At 32.3% G+C, this 21,045-nt stretch overlaps 1 protein-coding gene and 1 long non-coding RNA gene across 2 annotated transcripts; both read right to left on the minus strand.

Moving 5' to 3' along the window:
• Positions 1 to 13,991: 13,991 nt before the first annotated feature.
• Positions 13,992 to 15,743, minus strand: LOC111698479 (uncharacterized). The gene is made up of 3 exons (XR_002764542.1): positions 15,671 to 15,743; positions 14,899 to 14,997; positions 13,992 to 14,152 (listed from the first exon to the last, which is right to left on the minus strand). It is a non-coding gene; the product is annotated as an uncharacterized LOC111698479 (long non-coding RNA).
• A 1-nt stretch (position 15,744) lies between these two features.
• Positions 15,745 to 18,409, minus strand: LOC111698484 (uncharacterized). Its single transcript, XM_023468834.1, has 7 exons — positions 18,388 to 18,409; positions 17,605 to 17,716; positions 16,735 to 16,793; positions 16,644 to 16,682; positions 15,994 to 16,066; positions 15,832 to 15,938; positions 15,745 to 15,765 (listed from the first exon to the last, which is right to left on the minus strand). Exons 2-7 carry the CDS (start codon positions 17,693 to 17,695, stop codon positions 15,745 to 15,747), a joined length of 390 nt encoding a protein of 129 aa, XP_023324602.1. The 5' UTR covers positions 17,696 to 17,716; positions 18,388 to 18,409.
• Between the last annotated feature and the right edge of the window lie 2,636 nt (positions 18,410 to 21,045).

Here is a 21,045-nt window from a genome sequence, read left to right on the forward strand (position 1 = left end):
CAACCATTACCAGGCTACTGGACCTTGGAGTATTGAAATAAACAGAGCAACCATTACCAGGCTACTGAACCTCCGAGTATTAAAACCTATAGAGCAACATTTACCCAGCTACTGAACCTTGGAGTACAGAAAAAGCAACCTTTACCGGGCTACTAAACTTTGGAGTATTAAAATATATAGATTATTAGTTAAACTTGTAATTTACGACATAGCGCGAGAAATCAGTGGGACTAACTATGACCCATGTGCAACGCTGGGTTCCCAAGCTAGTAGAAATATATAGAGCAACCTCTTCCCAGCTATTGGACATTGGAGTATTAAAATTATAGAGCAACCTCTTCCCAGCTATTGGACCTTGGCATATTAAAATATATAGAGCAACCTCTTATCAGCTATTGGACCTTAGAGTATTGAAATTTTTAGAGCAACCTCTTATCAGCCATTGGACCTTGGAGTATTGAAATATATAGAGCACCCTTTATCCGGCTATTAGACTTTAAAGTATTGCAATATATAGAGCAACCTTTTTCTTGCTATTAGTTATAAGTTCTTTATATTTGCATTTAAAACAGATTTTGATGATTTTTTCGCAATAGTAAGATTGGTTGGGTCAAAATGATTACTTGTCACAGTGATTCAAAGGTTGCAAGCTCAGACGCAAAATTTTGCTAGAATTTTGCCAATTTGTGGATAATTTCTAGATAATTTCTGAATAATTTCGAGATAATTTCGAGATAATTTCGAGATAATTTCGAGATAATTTCGAGATAATTTCGAGTTAATTTCTGGAGCCAAACCTGACCCAGCCTTGAATATTAATGCATGTTTGCATAGCAGTCTGGATCTATATGGTTAGTCTTCAGGGAATCAAATAAATCAACATCCTGGCGAAGGAAATAATAAGTTAATCTTGTAAATTCAAAAGTGTCCGGCTCTACTATAAAACTAATAAATGAGAAAATTCATTTCAGCCTAGGACACATTCTTTCACTTTCAGGTGCGCTTTAAAGGGACTGTCAACGTAATTTTATGCGACCCTTTATTTAAAAAAGTGCATGCCCGATTTACAAAGGTACCCTTGAAAACCTTTCATTGAGTTGTCCTTGTTTTTGTTTCTGAAAATTGACAAATTCCAATTGCTTGGCTCTGTAAGAATAAAGGGTAACGTTGTGCAATGGGCACGCAATGTTTTAATTTGAGGATTCCACTTTGAATTTAATTTTGAAAGTATTTAAGAGTGTGTTAATGAATAAAACGAAAGAAATTAGTGAAATTTTTACACTAAAATTTTATTCCATAATATTCAGAGTTTTTCCTTTCTCCTAGAACCAAACCTCGGGGGAAATAAGATTTCTGTGAACTATATTTTGAGAAGAATATTCCTCACATTAAATTTGTTTTAAGATACCGACTTTAATCAAAAAAGAAACATATAATTTAAAAATAAATTTGAGTTTTTGTAAAACTTTGTGATAAATATTTTGCCCAATCTTCAGTATTGTTTTTGCAGGACCGCACTCATATATATTGTTTGGCCCACCAGACGTCAAATTATGCCTAAAAGGATATTACTTGGAACTCCCTGCAGTTCACTCCCTGCTTTGATCTCAAACATAATACATGAATACCAGAGCGCTCCGCGAATTTTGCAAGCATTTCGCAGATTGACGATTCTTTGAGTAAATGTTCTGTATTTCCTTATTGTGAATAGAGAAACAAGGAAAAACTATTAGAATATGCCTGCCCTCTGAACTAGACAGACGGAGAAGGTATATTTTTAGCAACATTGCTGATATGACTTTGAGACAACGTATCTCCTCTAGTTTTGATTTTAAGCACAAGTATGTTGAAAGCTAATGTATTCGGTTACATATTGGAAATTTAAAATATTTTTTTTCTTCTCACTAGCTCTTCAATAAGAGTAGTTATAGTTGAAAACATTTAAGATTTCAACCTTTCATATAATTTACCACTTGATGCTCGTTGTTGTGTTTTAAAAGGCTTGTACTTGAAATTTAAATAATGATATTGAAATCAAAAAAATAGAATTGATATTTTTATAACAAATATTCAGTTTGAGAACCCCCATCCCCCTTTTACTAGTGTGGTGTATGCATGTACTCTGTATTGTATTAAAACTGAGTTTGATATAAAATTAAAATTATACGTTGATATGTCAGATAAGAGCGCTTTAGGCGATGCTAGATTTTACAAGGAGGATAGGGAGGCGGTAAAAATAGAGTTCATGTATTAGTGGGCACGCAAGAGGCACGTGAGGGTAACTAGAGCTAAATAAATTATGATTATTGATGGTATCTAAATATAATATTTATGTTTCAGAATCAAACTCTATCAAATATAATATTAATGCATTTTAGCTCCAAGCATTTATGCATTTATGCCCTTGTCCATAATTTTTGCTAATTTCTTAAAGTTTTTTTTTCTCTCGTTTTTCTTTCATTGGATATCTTATCATCAAGTTCGTTATGTTAGCTAAAAATATATAGGGCGACCAAGCCACTTTGTAAATTCATAAATCCATAATTTTTGCTGATTTATTAAAAGTTGTATCTCTCGTTCTTCTTTCATGGAATATTTAATAATCACGTTTGTTATCTTATCTGAAAATATAGAGGGTGAACAAGCCACTTTATAATTTTATAAATTTATAAGTTTCGGTTTGTTTAGAAATAGTTTTCAATTAGGGATTGCAATTGTAATTCCGATGCGCAGATTTGTGCGGAATTGCGTGGAATTGGGCGGAATTAAATGTCTCGCAATTAATGAAAATGGGTTCTAAAGCTCTAAATACTAGAGGTGTAGGGGAAATATGGATGAAAATTTTAGGTAAAATTTCTATATATTATATTTATATATATTATAATTTACAGGAAATTTCAACTGTATATGGGGTTCTCTCTGAATGTAACGTGCAGATGTTTAACAAGAAAAAAAAAGTGTTAGGAGACCCCTGTGAATCTGACAAGAAAAAAGTGTTAGGAGACCCCTGTGAATCTGACAAGTAAAAAGTGTTAGGAGACCCCTGTGAATCTGACAAGAAAAAAGTGTTAGGAGACCCCTGTGAATCTGACAAGAAAAAAGTTTTAGGAAACCCATGTGAATCTGACAAGTAAAAAGTGTTAGGAGACCCCTGTGAATCTGACAAGTAAAAAGTGTTAGGAGACCCCTGTGAATCTGACAAGTAAAAAGTGTTAGGAGACCCCTGTGAATCTGACAGGTAAAAGTGTTAGGAGACTTCTGTGAATCTGACAAGAAGAGCTTTAAATGAAAATTCACCTGAAATTTCAACCAATAGTCCGATTCAAAATGAAAGGTTAGATGAACAGGTAGAAATAAAAAAGTCCATGATGTGTAGAATATAAAGATATGATCTGGAAACTGAAGGTTTATAAACTTTAAATATACCACAAGAAATCCCGTAAACTTGGTTTTCAAGAAATTTATAGTTTGTCCGAAAAGATTTATTTTGATTAAAAATATTTGTTTTTCAAATTCAATGTTTTTTTCATTTTGTCCAATTGTTAATTCCAGTCGACGGTGTTTTGCTTATAAGCTCACACGCAATTTACAATGCTAAGATTTTGTAAATTCCTACCGAAGCTTTTTACAGATATAAAGTGAAATTTTCATAAAAGTTAAATAAAGAACTTTCTCTTAGAAACATCAAATTATACCAAAATGGAGAAAATGACCAGTGACATTAACGTTCACATAGAAAGACATAGCAATTTTGGTTTGTTTAACTTTAACTTAAGATGCAGAGCACATGATACAAGATACAAGATACAGGATACAAGATACAAAATGCAAGATACAAGATACAAGATACAAGATACAAGATACAAGATACAAGATACAAGATACAAGATACAAGATATAAGACAAAGGAAAAAGGATACAGAACCCAGGATACAGAATACATGATGTAGGATACAGGATACAGCATACAGAGTACTAAGTATTTAAACCCTAAGTTTAAACAACTTTCTACTCTTTAAGATTATCTTTGTAGAGGAAGTTAAAACTATAAACTCCATTAGAATGGCATTAATATCTGCATTAGCTTGCTATTTATGGTCACAGACTTAAAATGTGCAGTGCGGCCTTTATCTTTGCTTGCCGGTGCGCCCTACCTACTTCTTACTGTTCTTTTTTGTCGCTCGTAGAATGGTTTTAAATCCATAAACTGAACTATTTCTAATTATATGATCATTTAAACGAGGAATCCAGGATTATACGTGATCAATATGATCCTAGGTTTTATGTGAATACTAGACAATGATCAATGCAATCCTGGTTTTACATAATCAATGTAATTTTAGGTTTCCGGGATTATCATAGGGAACTATCAACATGGGATTTTGGGTTTATGTCATGATCCTTGGTTTATTTGATCACCAAACAAACAAACCCTGAGAAGCCTGAAACATTTCTGGGACTATGTAATGCCTTAGTCCTACAATTTAGGCTGGTTCAATTGTTAAACTATTTTAATTATTGGTTCGTTATTAACATTTTCAAATATGTTAACACTCCCTTTAATTTAGAGAACCTTAAGAAATTTAAGATAACATCTGGTATGGTGGGTGGTGAAGCTTTTGGGGGAAGAGGTAGGGGGAGAGAAGAAAGTGCGGAAGGGAGAGGTTTGATAATATAAAAATGAGGAATAAAGAAGAGGATGATGGAGAAGGGAGGAGGAGGAAGAGAGAGGGAGGGAGCGAAGGATTGATATGAGAGAAGATGAGAATAGTAAGGTAGGGAAGATACAGGGTGTCCCAAAAAAAATGGGAATTCAGTGACGAATTCGATATCGTCTTTGTTATGAATTAGCATTTTAATACCTAATTTCAAAAGCCATAATATTATTATGTCTGCTAGAGTTTATTTTATGAAAAGGGTAAAAGACTGTAAAGATGTGTCTATAATGTCTCCGCAAGATGAACAGTGAAGACGAACAAGTTTACTCTGTTTGTATACTGCAATTTTCTTGTTTTACTAAGTACAACCGTATGCAGTCAAAACATAAACAAACAAAATGTGAACATAGCAGACGAAACTCTTACAGATTACAGCTTTCTCAGTAGGTATCACTTTACTAATCAAAGAATTATTTGAAAAGACGATATCGAATTCGTCACTAAATTCCCATGTTTATTGGGACAGAAACAGAAAGGATAGGGAGTTGGGAGTGCATTGGAGGAAAGTGAAAGGAGGATGGAGGGGGAAAAAAGAGCAAGGGATGGTGGGGAGAGAAGGAAGTATTGAGGCGGGAGAAGAAAGGTAGAGGGGGAGGAAAAGAAAATTATAGAAAAGGAGGGGGGGGAGAAATTCCAGAGACCCTGCATCCATAGAGCGACATGTCCAATTCACATCGGTGCCCTTTGAACATTTGCCTAAAGAAAAATGATGGAGTTCTTCCTCTTTTCTCTATTTTAAAATTCATCATTTTAGATTTCTGTTCTGGAAACAAAATGACTTGCTCATTCATGAACGAGGAGAAAATGTGACAAAATTTTAAGATTGTATAGAGAGTAAAATTGGTTTCAAAGTAAAATATATTTGAGTAACATTTTTGAACGAAATAACAACACCAAAATGTCTTAACTCTCTAAGACAGTATATGGAAGAAGGCATTTAAAACTATTTTCCAATTGTCATGTTTCATGGTACACCCTGTAGAAAAACTAAAATGCCACTGTCAGCATTATTTTTGCTAAGATAGAGGTTTATAAGGTACCGTTGTAAATATGACATGCCATGAATAAAGGGTGACTTGAAAATACGTCGATAGTCCCTTTAAGAGGTTAATATTGTAATAACGGTACCATTAACGGCTAGAGGCATTAACGATTGTTTCGTTAATGCTGTTAATAAAATTGATATTGTTAACTAACGGTAATTCAAAAAAACGAAAAATGCCGTTAACAGAACATACGTCCCGTACTTACTGTAACAGTGGGCGAGTTTTGTTGATCTTTTACGATCAGCAATTCAAGGATTTTTTGGATCGCTGAGATCATAGCTACCAAGGGGAATCATGCCCCCTTTCCCCCCCCCCAATCTTTAACCCTACGGTTGGACTTTAGAGTCCTATTTTGAATCCTAACGGATTTATTTGAGTTTGCATTTGGATTCTATAAATAACCCAAGCGACGCCGAATTTTCCGTTATCTTGAAGACCCAAGCGTTGGGGAGGGGGCGGAACAACCCCGGGGTAGCTAGGGTTAAATGCGATCCTAGGATGGAGCAAAATGGAAGGAGGAGAGTTAGTTGAAGACCAGCTCCCTATTTGTTAGGTTCCCTTGAAGAATTCTCCTATTTGATGAAACTGATTTGATTCATAATATTTAGTTTGTATAAGTATCGTTCGATTTAAAGTTTGTATTTTTTGTATCTTTTGTATATAAATATATCGTAAGAAAAACCGACTCATAGAATATTTGAGAAACTCAGTGCATTGCTTTATTGATTTTTATTCATATACAATATTACCTTTAAAATTAACGGCTAGTTTAAATTTTTATTTTTAACGGTTGGAACTAACCATTAACGAAACGGCTATAAAAAGTTGGAACGTGCCCGGCTCTAGGCTGGTTGAAAGGAGAGGAGAGGAGAAAGAGGAAGAAGAAAGATAACTATGTTGACAATGTCTCCCTGGTGTTTATTATTTAATCTAACTATCTGCAATTAATGACACTTAGTTTAATTAAGACCAGGATCATTAACGTTCAACTTTACTCGACCAAAGATTGTATTTAAAAGATGCCGAACAAGAAAACTGCTGACTTCATCATGCAAATAACGGGGCTAACAACCTGACAATCTTAATTTACGTCTTAAGGGTCTTGTAGAACTAGTCTTTGACAGTGCTCAATCCAAATTTATGTATCTTGTCTGCAGAATCAAACAGAAACATTATTTAAGAAAAGTTGTTAAAAAATCACACTTTGTGTTTCATTTAACAAACCACAGAGGATACATTTAGTAGAAAAAATGCGACAGATTATCTATCAAAATAAACATAAACAGATTGTAAAGCAACTAATACCTCGCCTCAAACTCTAATTTTCAAATCTCTATAATTGATCCAGTTTGATCCAGTAAAATCAACCAATTGATTATTTAGTCAGGCTGATTTTATTTTTAGTTTAATCAACTAAATAATTGTTTAGTCAGGTTGATCTAGTATAATCAACCAATTGATTATTTAGTCCGGTTGATCATGTAAAATCAACCAATTGATTATTTAATCCATTGATCTAGTAAAATCAACCTATTGATTATTTAGTCAGATTGATCGATTTAGATAAAAACACACTGTCCAGTCAATGGCTCCAAGCAACTATAAATTTAATCATTAAGTAATAAAATATGGCAGAAAAAATTCGATTTTTTTTCACAAAACTTTGGATTCTATTTGTTAAGCGATAATGATTTCGGGTTAAACATATTTTTTTTCATGAAATTTTTTTGTTATGGTCCGTTCTATAATTCTGCTAGTTGTCTGCCGACCAATTTAATGAATTTACAGTGTAACAGGGAGAACCCATTAAACATTGTTATAAACTAGGGTACAGTGAGAATGCAAATTTCATATTTATCACTTACAGCATATGAAGTATAAATGGGTGAGAGGTATAGTTGCATTTTTAGGAAGACCACCCTTTAGAACCTCTGTAATTAGCAATGTTTAGACAAACTTGAAGAATAATTTTTAAATGTTGCTAATTTTATCTTTGTTTTAAATCTGACTTATAGGATACAGTAACTGAATCTATTATCATAAACTTCATACTCTACAGGGGGAAAAGTTAACTTTTTGAGGCTCGATCAAAAGGTGATTTTAGTTTTGCCAATTCCAATGTGTAATCTTGATTTGTGTTTACCTTTTTTCTACGCCAAATGTGTTACATGACGAATTTCATGTAAATGATTTTGTCCTTTTTTCCTTGCTCCACCTGTAGCCAATGTTTAAAATGGTGCTCTGGTTTAATAGAATAGGTAACCTAGGAGTAGGATATTATAAGTTTAACCTTTATACAATTCACGACCCTTTAATTATATATTTATTGCAACAACCACGACCCTTTAATTATATATTTATTACAACAACCACGACCCTTTAATTATATATTTATAGCAACAACCACGACCTTTTAATTATATATTTATTGCAACACACACGACCCTTTAATTGTATATTTATTGCAACAACCACGACTCTTTAATTATATATTTATTGCAACAACCATGACCCTTTAATTATATATTTATTGCAACACCCACGACCCTTTGATTATGTATTTATTGCAACAACCACGACCCTTTTATTTTATATATATTGCAACAACCACGACCCTTTATACTATATATTTATTGCAATAATCAGTAATTTTATACCTTACACATAGGGAACCCACAAATAATGAAACTTTTAAAGGGAATTAAAATCAAGTTTATAATTTACTATGGAACCCTTTAAACCTTTATGTAAAAAAATAGTGAAAATGTCCTTGTTTTTAATAAAAACCGAAAATTGATGATTTTGAATATGATTTCTCTAATTTTATAGCCTAGAATTATACATTTCTAAAACGCATATGTTTCTAGCTTAAGCTACATAGTACTTCTCGATATTTGTGTGAGAGCGCACTTTTGAAACAGTGTCCGAATTTTATGAATTTGAGACGCGGCTTAAATCCGCCAAAAGCCGGTTTCAATTAAGCGCTGTCTTAAATCTTTAAAAGTTTAATACAATTTTTATTGGAACCAACCATATTTGAGCCGCGGCTCAAATTCTTTAAATTCGGCCTCAGTTTAGTTAAAGCTATCTGAGCCCCCCTCCTGCAGTAATTTCAATTATGTTTTTATTTTCATCTTACAGTATAGTTTTATTTGTTATTATGTTTATCGCAGAAAAAATATATGATTGGATTTGATTTTATCTTGGCTTGCAGTGGGTACAGTAAGCATGATTCCCTTTTATTAATATAAAAAATAGAAAATAATAAAAATGAAGAAAACTACAGAGCCGTCCGCAGAGAAGATTCTACGGAATGTACTATTTCAGCAACTGCATGAACTTGTTTGTTTCTTTGCCAAGGCATTCAATAAACCATTTGATTACTATATGAGGTAGAATACATAATTAAAGGATTGTCACACTGTTTCTGGTCGTATTTAGAGTCTCATTCTTTGTGGGTAACCCTGAATTTCTTATCCTTGAGACTGAAAGGTCTAGAAACAAGGACTTAAGTCTTCTTGTTTGAAATATATATATTTGTCTATGAATTAGTGTTTAGCGTGTGAAAAACTGGAAGCACGTGTTCTAATTTATTGTTATTTTACAAAACGCCAGAAGCCGGACTTTTTCTCACTAATTTGTTCCATTAAACAAAGAAATAAAGTGACAATTCTCGAAATATCTAAAATTACATGCACAGTGCACACTGCACACAAGTTATTTGTTTTTAGTAATACAGGGAGATAAAGAAAATTGTGGAATGAATTTCTATTCGGTTTGTTGAGAATCAGACATGCCACTCTATCAGGTTTCAGGTCGATATTTAAGGGTATTGTTGAGAATCTGACATGCCACTCTATCAGGTTTCAGGTCGATATTTAAGGGTATTGATGATAATCAGACATGCCACTCTATCAAGTTTCAGGTCGTTATTTAAGGGTATTGTTGAAAATCAGACATGCCACTCTATCAAGTTTCAGGTCGTTATTTAAGGGAATTGTTGAGAATCAGACATGCCACTCTATCAAGTTACAGGTCGTTATTTAAGGGTATTGTTGAAAATCAGACATGCCACTTTATCAAGTTTCAGGTCGTTATTTAAGGGTATTGTTGAAAATCAGACAAGCCACTTTATCAAGTTTCAGGTCGTTATTTAAGGGTATTGTTGAAAATCAGACAAGCCACTTTAACAAGTTTCAGGTCGTTATTTAAGGGAATTGTTGAAAATCAGACAAGCCACTCTATCAAGTTTCAGGTCGTTATTTCAGGGTATTGTTGAAAATCAGACATGCCACTCTATCAAGTTTCAGGTCGTTATTTAAGGGTATTGTTGAGAATCAGACATGCCACTCTATCAAGTTTCAGGTCGTTATTTCAGGGTATTGTTGAGAATCAGACATGCCACTCTATTAAGTTTCAGGTCGTTATTTAAAGGGTATTGTTGAGAATCAGACATGCCACTCTATCAAGTTTCAGGTCGTTATTTAAGGGTATTGTTGAAAATCTGTCATGCCACTCTATCAGGTTTCAGATCGTTATTTAAGGGTATTGTTGAGAATCAGACATGCCACTCTATCAAGTTTCAGGTCGTTATTGGATATTGTTGAGAAACATAAATGCCACTCTATCAAGTTTCAGGTCGTTTTTTAAGGGAATTGTTGAGAATCATATATGCCATTTTATCAAGTTTCAGGTCGTTATTTAAGGGTATTGTTGAGAATCAGACAAGCCACTCTATCAAGTTACAGGTCGTTATTTAAGGGTATTGTTGAAAATCAGACATGCCAATCTATCAAGTTTCAGGTCGTTATTTATGGGTATTGTTGAGAATCAGACATGCCACTCTATCAAGTTTCAGGTCGTTATTTAAGGGTATTGTTGAGAATCAGACATGCATTTCTATCAAGTTTCATGTCGTAATTTAAGGATATTGTTGAGAATCAGACATGCTACTCTATCAAGTTTGAGGTCACTTGAAAATGCATTTAAAGTTTCCTTAACCCTATAAAGGCTGGGGGGTCTGAATCTATGTATAGCCTGGTGGGGGCGTTCCATGCTCCCCCCCCCGGCCTCCCCTCATTGAAAAATGACTTAGAGAATTGGTATAGGGTTAAAATGCATGTTTAAAGCCCAATTTTTGATGGCCAGCTCATTGAAAAAAAAGATAAACTGTAATGTAAAAAAATGGCCAAAAAAAGTAAAAATTTTGTTTTTGTTTTAAACAAATATCAAAAAGTGACACATGTTTCTACATCAATTTTACAAGGGTTTTTTAAAAATATAGTTGTTAGATCTGTAGGTTTAGTCACGAAAAAGATATTGGATATTTTAGACTTTTATTTTACACAGACCGGACTTTTACCCTAAATAAAAATGGTTTTTACAAAAATTCTTTAAATTTCTATTTATTAAAATCACTTAATTTAACTGTGATAGTGTCAAAAATGAGAGTGCAAGGATAAAGAAACTAGCCAGTTTATGGTTAAGTACTAGCCAGTTTAGGGTTAAGTACTAGCCAGTTTAAGGTTAAGTACTAGCCAGTTTAGGGTTAAGTACTAGCCAGTTTAAGGTTAAGTACTAGCCAGTTTAGGGTTAAGTACTAGCCAGTTTAGGGTTAAGTACTAGCCAGTTTAATGTTAAGTACTAGCCAGTCTAGGGTTAAGTACTAGCCAGTTTAGGGTTAAGTATTAGCCAGTTTAAGGTTAAGCACTAGCCAGTTTAGAGTTAAGTACTAGCCAGTTTAAGGTTAAGTATTAGCCAGTTTAAGGTTAAGTACTAGCCAGTTTAGGGTTAAGTATTAGCCAGTTTAAGGTTAAGTACTAGCCAGTTTAGGGTGAAGTATCGCCGACTCCTAATTCCCATGCTTAGTAACACATGAAGTTTAATGGTTGGAAGTTTTAATAAACATTATAGAGTTATTTTATATGTTATTTCTGAAAGATAAACTGTTATTTTGTGCAAATATGTAGATCAAATGTACTTCATATTAAATATGAAATATTATTTAACTTGACAAAGTTTATCCATTTCTATTGGATGCCGCCAGAAATCCACTCACTACAAGGGAGGCCAGGGCAAACAAAACCTCTAAAAACAAAAACAAAACAACTTTATAGTTGTTGTTTTTTCATCGATAAATGTGATAAGAGAGCCTCCAAAATATTGTTTTTTTACCAATAAATGTGACGAGAGAGCCTCCAAAATATTGTTTTCTTACCAATAAATGTGATGAGAGACCCTCCAAAATATTGTTTTCTTACCCAATAAATGTGATGAGAGAGCCTCCAAAATATTGTTTTCTTACCAATGAATGTGATGAGAGAGCCTCCAAAATATTGTTTTCTTACCAATGAATGTGATAAGAGAGCCTCCAAAAAAATTGTTTTCTTACCAATAAATGTGATGAGAGAGCCTCCAAAAAATTGTTTTCTTACCAATAAATGTGATGAGAGAGCCTCCAAAAAATTGTTTTCTTACCAATAAATGTTATGAGAGAGCCTCCAAAATATTGTTTTCTTACCAATAAATGTGATGAGAGAGCCTCCAAAACATTGTTTTCTTACCAATAAATGTGATGAGAGAGCCTCCAAAATATTGTTTTCTTCCCAATAAATGTGATGAGAGAGCCTCCAAAATATTGTTTTCTTACCAATGAATGTGATGAGAGAGCCTCCAAAATATTGTTTCTTACCAATAAATGTGATGAGAGAGCCTCCAAAATACAAACCAAAGTTTCCTCCGATTGCTGAGAGAAGGTCAATGAAACTCTAAATAATAAAAATGGTTTCCAATTATATTTACATAGTAGCTTGTACGATCACAGCGTTTCCCAAAACCTTCGTCTGATCAAGGAGAAATTGAAAAAAATGATCAGAATTTTACTCTTAGACGAATATGCCTTCCTCGTTGTTACTTGAACAAAGATTTAAATCGGACAGGGAAATCTACAAGAGAAGTTTCACTTGAAATTCCGTCTACAATCTCTGTAATACTAAATGTGCAGACTATCCTGTTGTTATTTGAGTATTCTGTGGTACTTCGTGAAAAGGGGTTTAAGGAATTGAGTATTTGAAATCCTATTTTTACTACTTCTTACTTTGAATACTGTTAGATCAAATAATCTAAGTTTAAAATATCAAAGGTCTACTCCATCAGGATTAGAAAATTTAAATTCGCCGCAAATAATCCGGCATGAAAAGATCACTCTTTTAAAAACAAAGTATACTTGGAAAAAAGAAAGCTGCCCCTAGCCCCCCAAAAAATCGCAAAATATGTCAGAATGGATCTTTCATTTAAAAAAGATTTTTCGCATTTGCAACTTTTTTGAAATTCATACTTTTTATCAGAAATGCTTGTTTCCGTTTCCAATCATAGATCTGGCGTTCTACTTCTAATTCTATTTTGCGTATTCAATACAATACAACAGTAGAATCAAATTCAGAAACCTTGTTTTACAAAAACTGGCAAATCTTATTGGTGAATCCCCTACCTGTGATTTAAACTCCATTAGACTATAATTAGACTTATTGGTGAATCCCCTACCTGTGATACTTCATTAGACTATAATTAAACTTATTGGTGAATCCCCTACCTGTGATTTAAACTCCATTAGACTATAATTAATCTTATTGGTGAATCCCCTACCTGTGATTTAAACTCCATTAGACTATAATCCATTCCATCCAAATAAATGTTGAGCATAACGTACCCTGTTGAATAAGTGATGTTCTGCAGCATTTCCGACATTTCCTGACAACAAAATTTTGAGTTGAATTTGAAGTTTTCTTTAAAAAACAGTAATAAATATTAATTAATTATAATTCATCTGCGCTACTATTTAAAGCTCTCTTACCTAGCCCTTGTCCTAAACTAACTTGTCTTTATAATTATACTTAACTTTAACTGAGGAAATAATATAAAGTTTTAGATTTTTGTTTTTTGATTTTTTCTTTAATTATCATATTTTAAACTTTAACTGAGGAAATAATATAAAGTTTTAGATTTTTGTTTTTTGATTTTTTCTTTAATTATCATATTTTAAGATTTTAAGAACCTGCATCATAAAATTTAAAATATCTTTTAGTAGCAATATCTGTTTGTTTGTTGGAGCATAAGACATTTTTGAACCCCTTGACTGATATGCCGCAAATGTTCATTAAGTAACTTGTTAGAACCACGGGAATGTTCCTAGCGTGGTTTGAACATTTAAGTTAAATAGGTTGACTTTTATAAAGAAAACTACCATCTTAGGCAAAGCTGAGTTTAACAGTTTTTTTTTATAAAATACTAGCTTTTGTCAAAGGTGAAGTTGAAACAGTAGATTCCATCTTCGCATGCACGCAGTCTTCAGGGCAGGTTCCCACTGGAGGTATTATAAAATCAGGATTTCTGAAATATTTTAATTATTAACATCTGCTTCGCAGAACGGGTCGTTATTTCACTTAATTGTCCCAAGGGACTTTAAGTAACTTTACGTATTACGTCCCAATGTTTGGGGAATCATGGGTCGGTAATGTTGGTCAAAGGGCGATAAAAAAATCATGATTTCTGAAATATTGAAATATAAAATCAGGATTTCTGAAATATTGAAATATAAAATCAGAATTTCTGAAATATTGAAATATAAAATCAGGATTTCTGAAATATTGAAATATAAAATCGGGATTTCTAAATTATTAAAATATAAAATCAAGATTTCTGAAATATTGAAATATAAAATTAGAATTTTTGAAATATTGAAATATAAAATCAGGATTTCTGAAATATTGAAATATAAAATCAGGATTTCTGAAATATTGAAATATAAAATCAGGATTTCTGAAATATTGAAATATAAAATCAGGATTTCTGAAATATTGAAATATAAAATCAGGATTTCTGAAATATTGAAATATAAAATCAGGATTTCTGAAATATTGAAATATAAAATCAGGATTTCTGAAATATTGAAATATAAAATCAGGATTTCTGAAATATTGAAATATAAAATCAGGATTTCTGAAATATTGAAATATAAAATCAGGATGTCTAAAATATTATATAATAAAATAAAGATTACAAGATTACTGAAATTTTAAAATTTCTGTCAATTTTTTGAAATTATGTTAGAAATCCTTTTTAAAAAAAATCTTTACTCAAATAATTGTTTTAAGTTGTGTATGAACTGGAGGGGGGAGCAGAACCCTAGAGACTTATCTATTTGTGAGTAGATAGGACTGATACAGTTACTAAACCTAAATAACAGAAAAAGATAGTTTTGAGTTTTGTTTTAAAACATTTAGGGTTTTTAACGTTAAAACTGCTCCATGAGGAATGTGAGTTTTTTATCTCATTAAAAAATGCTATAACAAAAAGTTTTCTTTTATTATGCAATTTTATTCTGTGATCAAAGATATTAACAAATACGATTTTTAAGACGATTTATTAAAACTATTTTTAAAATGTTTATGTCATAAGCCTCTTAAAGGTCTAAAAGATTTGAATGTTTAAAAGGGACCTCACAGGGCGTCCAGAGAAATATGGAAATTCAGTGGTAATACCTTATTTGTCATGCAGTTTTTAAAATCTTTTCATTTTCAAAACTTTTCAAATTTTCGGTTGACTTTTCATTTCCCAAGATGAAAATTGTGATATCTCGACCATTTTTAAACAGTCGGACAACATTTTTTTGGAAATCCCAGAATCAGGAAAGATTTTAATGTATCATTTGACACGTTAGCTTTTCTTCATCTTAATGATTAAAATGTGGGAAATTGAGTTCTAAAATTTTAATTCTACTGTTTGAAAAATATGCATTTTTAGAAGCTGTTTTCACATTAGGGATTATTTGATATATGCATACAGTATTAATTGCAAAAAATTGAAAGCTGATAAAAAAATTCAAACAACGTCATTTTTAGTTTTTACCTTTCAAAAACAATGCTACTACTTTTAACTTCGCATTCGGTTTTTGAGTAATGTGATATTTTATCTGCAACTATTTAAAACGATAAACAACAAAACTTAAAGATTATTTTAACATTTTGTTGGTGATATTTTTTAGTTGAAAATATTTTTTTTATATGAACCATTTGGCTATTGCTGCAATGACAAAAAATGTTTATCGTTAAGATTCCTAAATGCATGTATTCATTTTCATCAGACTGATCCACACAAGCGTAGCTATTTAAAAACCCTTGAAAAAAAATTTAAAATTTTATCATTTCTTGCGTTTTTTGTTTAATTTTTACCTCTTTTTAAATCCGTTTTATCCATCACGGATTTTGTTAGCAGAATGTCATTTATGGTGTTTTCTGACAGAATCTAAAATATGATTAACAGGCTTTTAAGAATTACATTTTTTAAATGCAAGATATAGTTTGAGGTCGAACTTAATGAATTTTAAAAACTAGCTGTACTTTAAACACGGGTAATTGAAACTTTGAACCTAGTTTAACCACTTCTTTCTGATTATTAAACCCAACCTCGGAGCAATTTTATTTAACCAGGAACCTAATTTTACAAATATAAACTGTTTACCGCCGCACCGGTTCAAATTTGAACCAGAAATTCAGCGACGTGGCTCAAAGGAATTGAGTCTTTGCAACAAACTCTGATTTTCTAGTCCTTTTATTGTTCAAACCAAATGTCGTAGACCTTCGATATTTCAAACTATGAAATATGTTAGCTCAACTTATCTAAGTTTGAAATATCAAATGTGTGCATCAGGTCGCTAAGATATTGGAATTCGAAATTTAAAGTTTGTTGCTAAAACTCAATTCCTTTATAACATACAATATGATTGCAAGAATGTAGAAGATACGTGTTTTTATGTACTAATAATTAATTAATTTGTTATTAAGCAAAAAATTTTAATTTGAAAAACATATTTGATTTTTACCTTATCATTGTTTAGCACTGATGAATACGTACTTAGTTTCTGAACAACAACAAAATTAAAATCAGAAATCAAAACAAAAATGTATTCTAACCGTATCTGCTAAAGTGATTCCCATTCCAGAATAAAAGATGGTGTTTGTAGGAGCAATTTCTAAAAAATACAAAATTTTAAAAGATTCAAACAAGACTAAAACTACCAAGGCTGTAATGCAAGGAAAGTGAATTGAATTTGCGTACACTCTGAGTACATATACTCTCTGGGCGGAATTTGTAAACAATAATAGATGCATCAGTGTTCGTTTTGTATCCGAGGGGGTTAAAAGCAATAAATTTTGATAATTTTTATAATTCACATAATAGTTTCCTATGACCAGAATATTTCATTGATTTTTTTTATGTGAAAGATGGATCCCATGTCAGGCTTCGACATCCGTCTTGTGTTTACATTACCGCCCAGAGACAGTACACTGCAGTACAAAAGATGCGTACACCTCTGAAATAACTTTCCTTGCATTACAAGAGCAAAAAGAGCATGGTAGTAGTTTCTGAGTGGATAAAAGAAAAAACTTAGTATGATCAGTTTGGATAACACATAAAACTTTCTCTTTATACAATATAAAAAATTATGCGTGGATTTAAAAAATTTTAAGAGATTAAAAATTTGTTTGTGAGAAATTATTGAAATTCTGAGCATCCAAAAACCTTTTCTGTGGTCATGTGAGTTGCCATAAAAATGTGTTGGCTCGGTTCAGCCGTTTCTTGGATAAAAAAAAAAACACAATTACAAGCAAAGTTTATAAATATATCGATAAATCTGTTCGTCGGCAAATCCTGCTTACAACTTTTAGGATTAAATTTATAAAGAGTTTAAATTCATATTTTAAATAAAAAGAAATTCTAAAGTGTTAAACTTTAAAAAAGGTATGAAAGTACAATGTGTCCCAGGAAAAAAAAATGCAAACCATGATCAAGATATAGAACACTACTTCTGTCCGTGACAACTGCAAATGATAATCCAGTCATTCTCCGACCAACTCTATCAGTATGCTTCATTTTACCCACGCTACTAAAGCACTACAAAATGTACTTTGGATTAATTTGAGGGAGTGACAGCAATTATCATAAATGTCAAAATTAGGAATTTCCCAAATGCCTGGGTATCTGGGAAATTTCCCAAATGCCTGGGTGTCTGGGAAATTTCCCAAATACCTACATATATTTCAGGGTGGTATATTTTTAAGATTTTGGAAATTTCTCAAATGACTGGAAATTTCCAAGATACCCAGGCATTTGGGGAATTCCCCAAATACCCAGACTATTGAGGAAATTCCCAAATACCCAGACATTTGGGGAATTCTCAAATACCTATAGGAATTTGGGGGATTTCCCAAATGCCTGGGTATTTGGAAAATTTCCCAAATGCCTGGGCACCGGAAAATTTTCACAAATGCCTGGGTGCCTGGGAAATTTCCCAAATACCTACATATATTTGAGGGTGGTATATTTTTAAGATTTTGGAAATTTCTCAAATGACTGGAAATTTCCAAGATACCCAGGCATTTGGGGAATTCCCCAAATACCCAGACATTTGGGGAATTCTCAAATACCTATAGGAATTTGGGGGATTTCCCAAATGCCTGGGTGTCTGGGAAATTTCCCAAATGCCTATTTAAAAAAATGTAAATGCTGTCGTATCATGACTATTAAACACAAATAAACACATTTTATTTTGAAAAAAAAGTTACCTTGAACTGCAATACATATTCACCTTGAAATTAGATAAAATTTCATCAATATAGCATATACAATATACATGTTTAATTGAATTTAATTGAACGATGCTTTTCATTTTTCTTAAAAAATTTATTTATATTTCACACTGTAAAGTAGATATATTTTAAGTTCTCACGTTTTTTTCCAAATTTTTATTTGATTTTTTGATATCTCCCAAATTTGTCCCATTTTTGATTTGATATGTCCCTATATTGCACCATTTTAATTTGATATTTCCCAATTTTGTCCCATTTTGATTTGATGTGTCCAAATTTGTCCCATTTTGATTTGATATGTCCCAATTTTGTCTCATTTTGATTTATTTTGTCCATATTTGTCAATTTTCTAGCGGGCGGGATCTATGAACAACTGAAGTGGGCACAACGAGTGACCACTTTGAGATAAAAAAACAGTTTTTGGTCTATCAAACTGTCCTTAATCGTTTAAATTGATCAATAACACAGAAAGAACTTCTAATAACTGTGATTTTAAATATTCCTCGATTAAAGTATTGGTTGCAGCAGTCTAAGCTAGAAGCTCCCAGTCCTATTTTAGTTCAGTGTTTTATTTGATCAATATATTTTACATGCTATCAAGTAAAACAGTGATAACCAGAAAACTGTAGAATAGGAAGACGACATTAATAGCATTTGATGTTGTTAATTGAAATGGCTCCTTTTCCTAATCTTGATTGTGTGGATAGTTCAATTCCATTTTTTTCCTTCTAATTCTAAGGGACTGCATCCATAATTTCAAGTGAGCCTTCATTTATGTCCAATTAACAAATGGTGTTTTTAAACTTGGTTTCTTCCGTTATCCATTTAAACCCAATAAAACTGCATGAACAATGAACATCCCTGTTTTGCACCAAATAACAACATCTTCACAACTCTATAGAGCATACCTTTTACTTAATATTCTGCTTTAATAATATTAAAGGGGGGTTGTGTATAGTGTGCACAATGTACAGGGCTTCCCAAAAGAGACGAAGTTCGGATTTTATTCATGGTTTTCTTACTTGTATAGCTAATTGCAGTTCTAAAACACATATTTCTTTAACAACTTTGTTAAGGCAGATGACCAAATTTAATCTTTATGTCATTTTATTTGTAAAACAGGTCTTCATCAGAGTCTTATCTTTTGTTGGTAACTTTGTAAATATTCAGATAAACATCCTTATTTAGATGAAATAGTTAAAAAAAATAGTTAAAACTCCATGAGAAAAATTTGTTTACCGAAAATGTTTTTTTTTAGCAGAAAAAAGTTCAAATCTATTGAAAAGGTTAGTGTTCCTTTGTAACTGCATCTAGAAGCTGAATTGGATCATTATTAAATCTTCCAACAGTTTCTTTATATTCAGCTTCTAGCTCATTCTTAAACTCATCTGTCCAGTTCTCAAACTTTTCTAAATTTAAAAATAACATTTAGAAGGAGTTATCAGTACTTGACTGTACACAAGCAGGTCGGTATATAGTATACCTGCAGGGGAATATATTTTCAAGAATTTATCCCCCCCCTTTTTTGTCTTACATTTTTCCAAAGGCGACTTCCCAAGTCACAATTTCCCAATTGGGATCTTCCCAAATGTGCAATTTTCCAAGCCGCAGGCTGCAATGAGGGCCAAGCGATACGGCTAGGATCTGCTAGAGGGCTGAGCGCTACGGCTAGGATGTGCTAGAGGACCGAGCGCTCAGGATAGAACATGCTAAGGGGACGAAGTAGCCATTTGGAAATTGCACATTTGGGAAGTTGTCACTTGGGAAAATACCCTTGAGAATTTGCCGTTTGAGAAAATACCCTTGGGAAGTTGACGTTTGGGAAAATTCTTTAGGGAAAGTTCCTAACATCCCCTCTTTTCCCTCCAAAGGAAATGAGACGATAGTTTCTAAATGAAATAAGAAAATTTAAATGCAATAAGGAGATAATTTCCAAATGTAATAAGGAAATAATGAGATAATTTACAAATAAAATGAGGAGATATTTACCAAAAGAAATGTGGAGATAATATGTGAGATAAGAAACCATTCTTATACTGACATTGTTTTCCAAACCCTTCTTATCAAACACTTTTCAAACGAAGTTTTGTTTTTCATAAAAATGAAAAAAAAATCACCTCTTTTCTTAATATTATAAAATTAATCATTTCATTGCTAAATTTCTAATTGCAAAAAAATGTTTACATCATTAAAACTTTATTTTCCTTGTATGCTTTCATATTTTCTTGCCTTTTTGTTTGATGCTTAAAAAGTTGAAAAATGCTGAAAGATGAAGAACCAGAGACTGAATTTAAAGAATTTGGGCAGGTTTGCTGAACTACCTTCTGCCGGTTCAAATGTGAAGCAATGACCCATGTTAAAAAAATAAGGAATTAGTGTGCAGATTTAAAAGAATTAGTTTTTGCCGCAAACTCAAATTTTCTAATACCTACATCTTTGCAACCAGATGATATTTTAAGCCAAGGCTATTTGATCTAACAGAACTCATAGTTTGAAATATCAAAGGTCTACGACATCGGGTTGCTAAGATATAGGGGGGAAACAGTTAGAGTTTGTGGCAAAAATTAATTTCCTTTAAACCGGCGGCAGTAAGCAGCACAAATTCAAAAATTCGGTTTGTTTCTTTGACCTGCC

Source organism: Eurytemora carolleeae, unplaced genomic scaffold (assembly GCF_000591075.1).
Source record: "Eurytemora carolleeae unplaced genomic scaffold, Eaff_2.0 scaffold167, whole genome shotgun sequence".
Lineage (NCBI taxonomy): Eukaryota > Metazoa > Arthropoda > Copepoda > Calanoida > Temoridae > Eurytemora > Eurytemora carolleeae.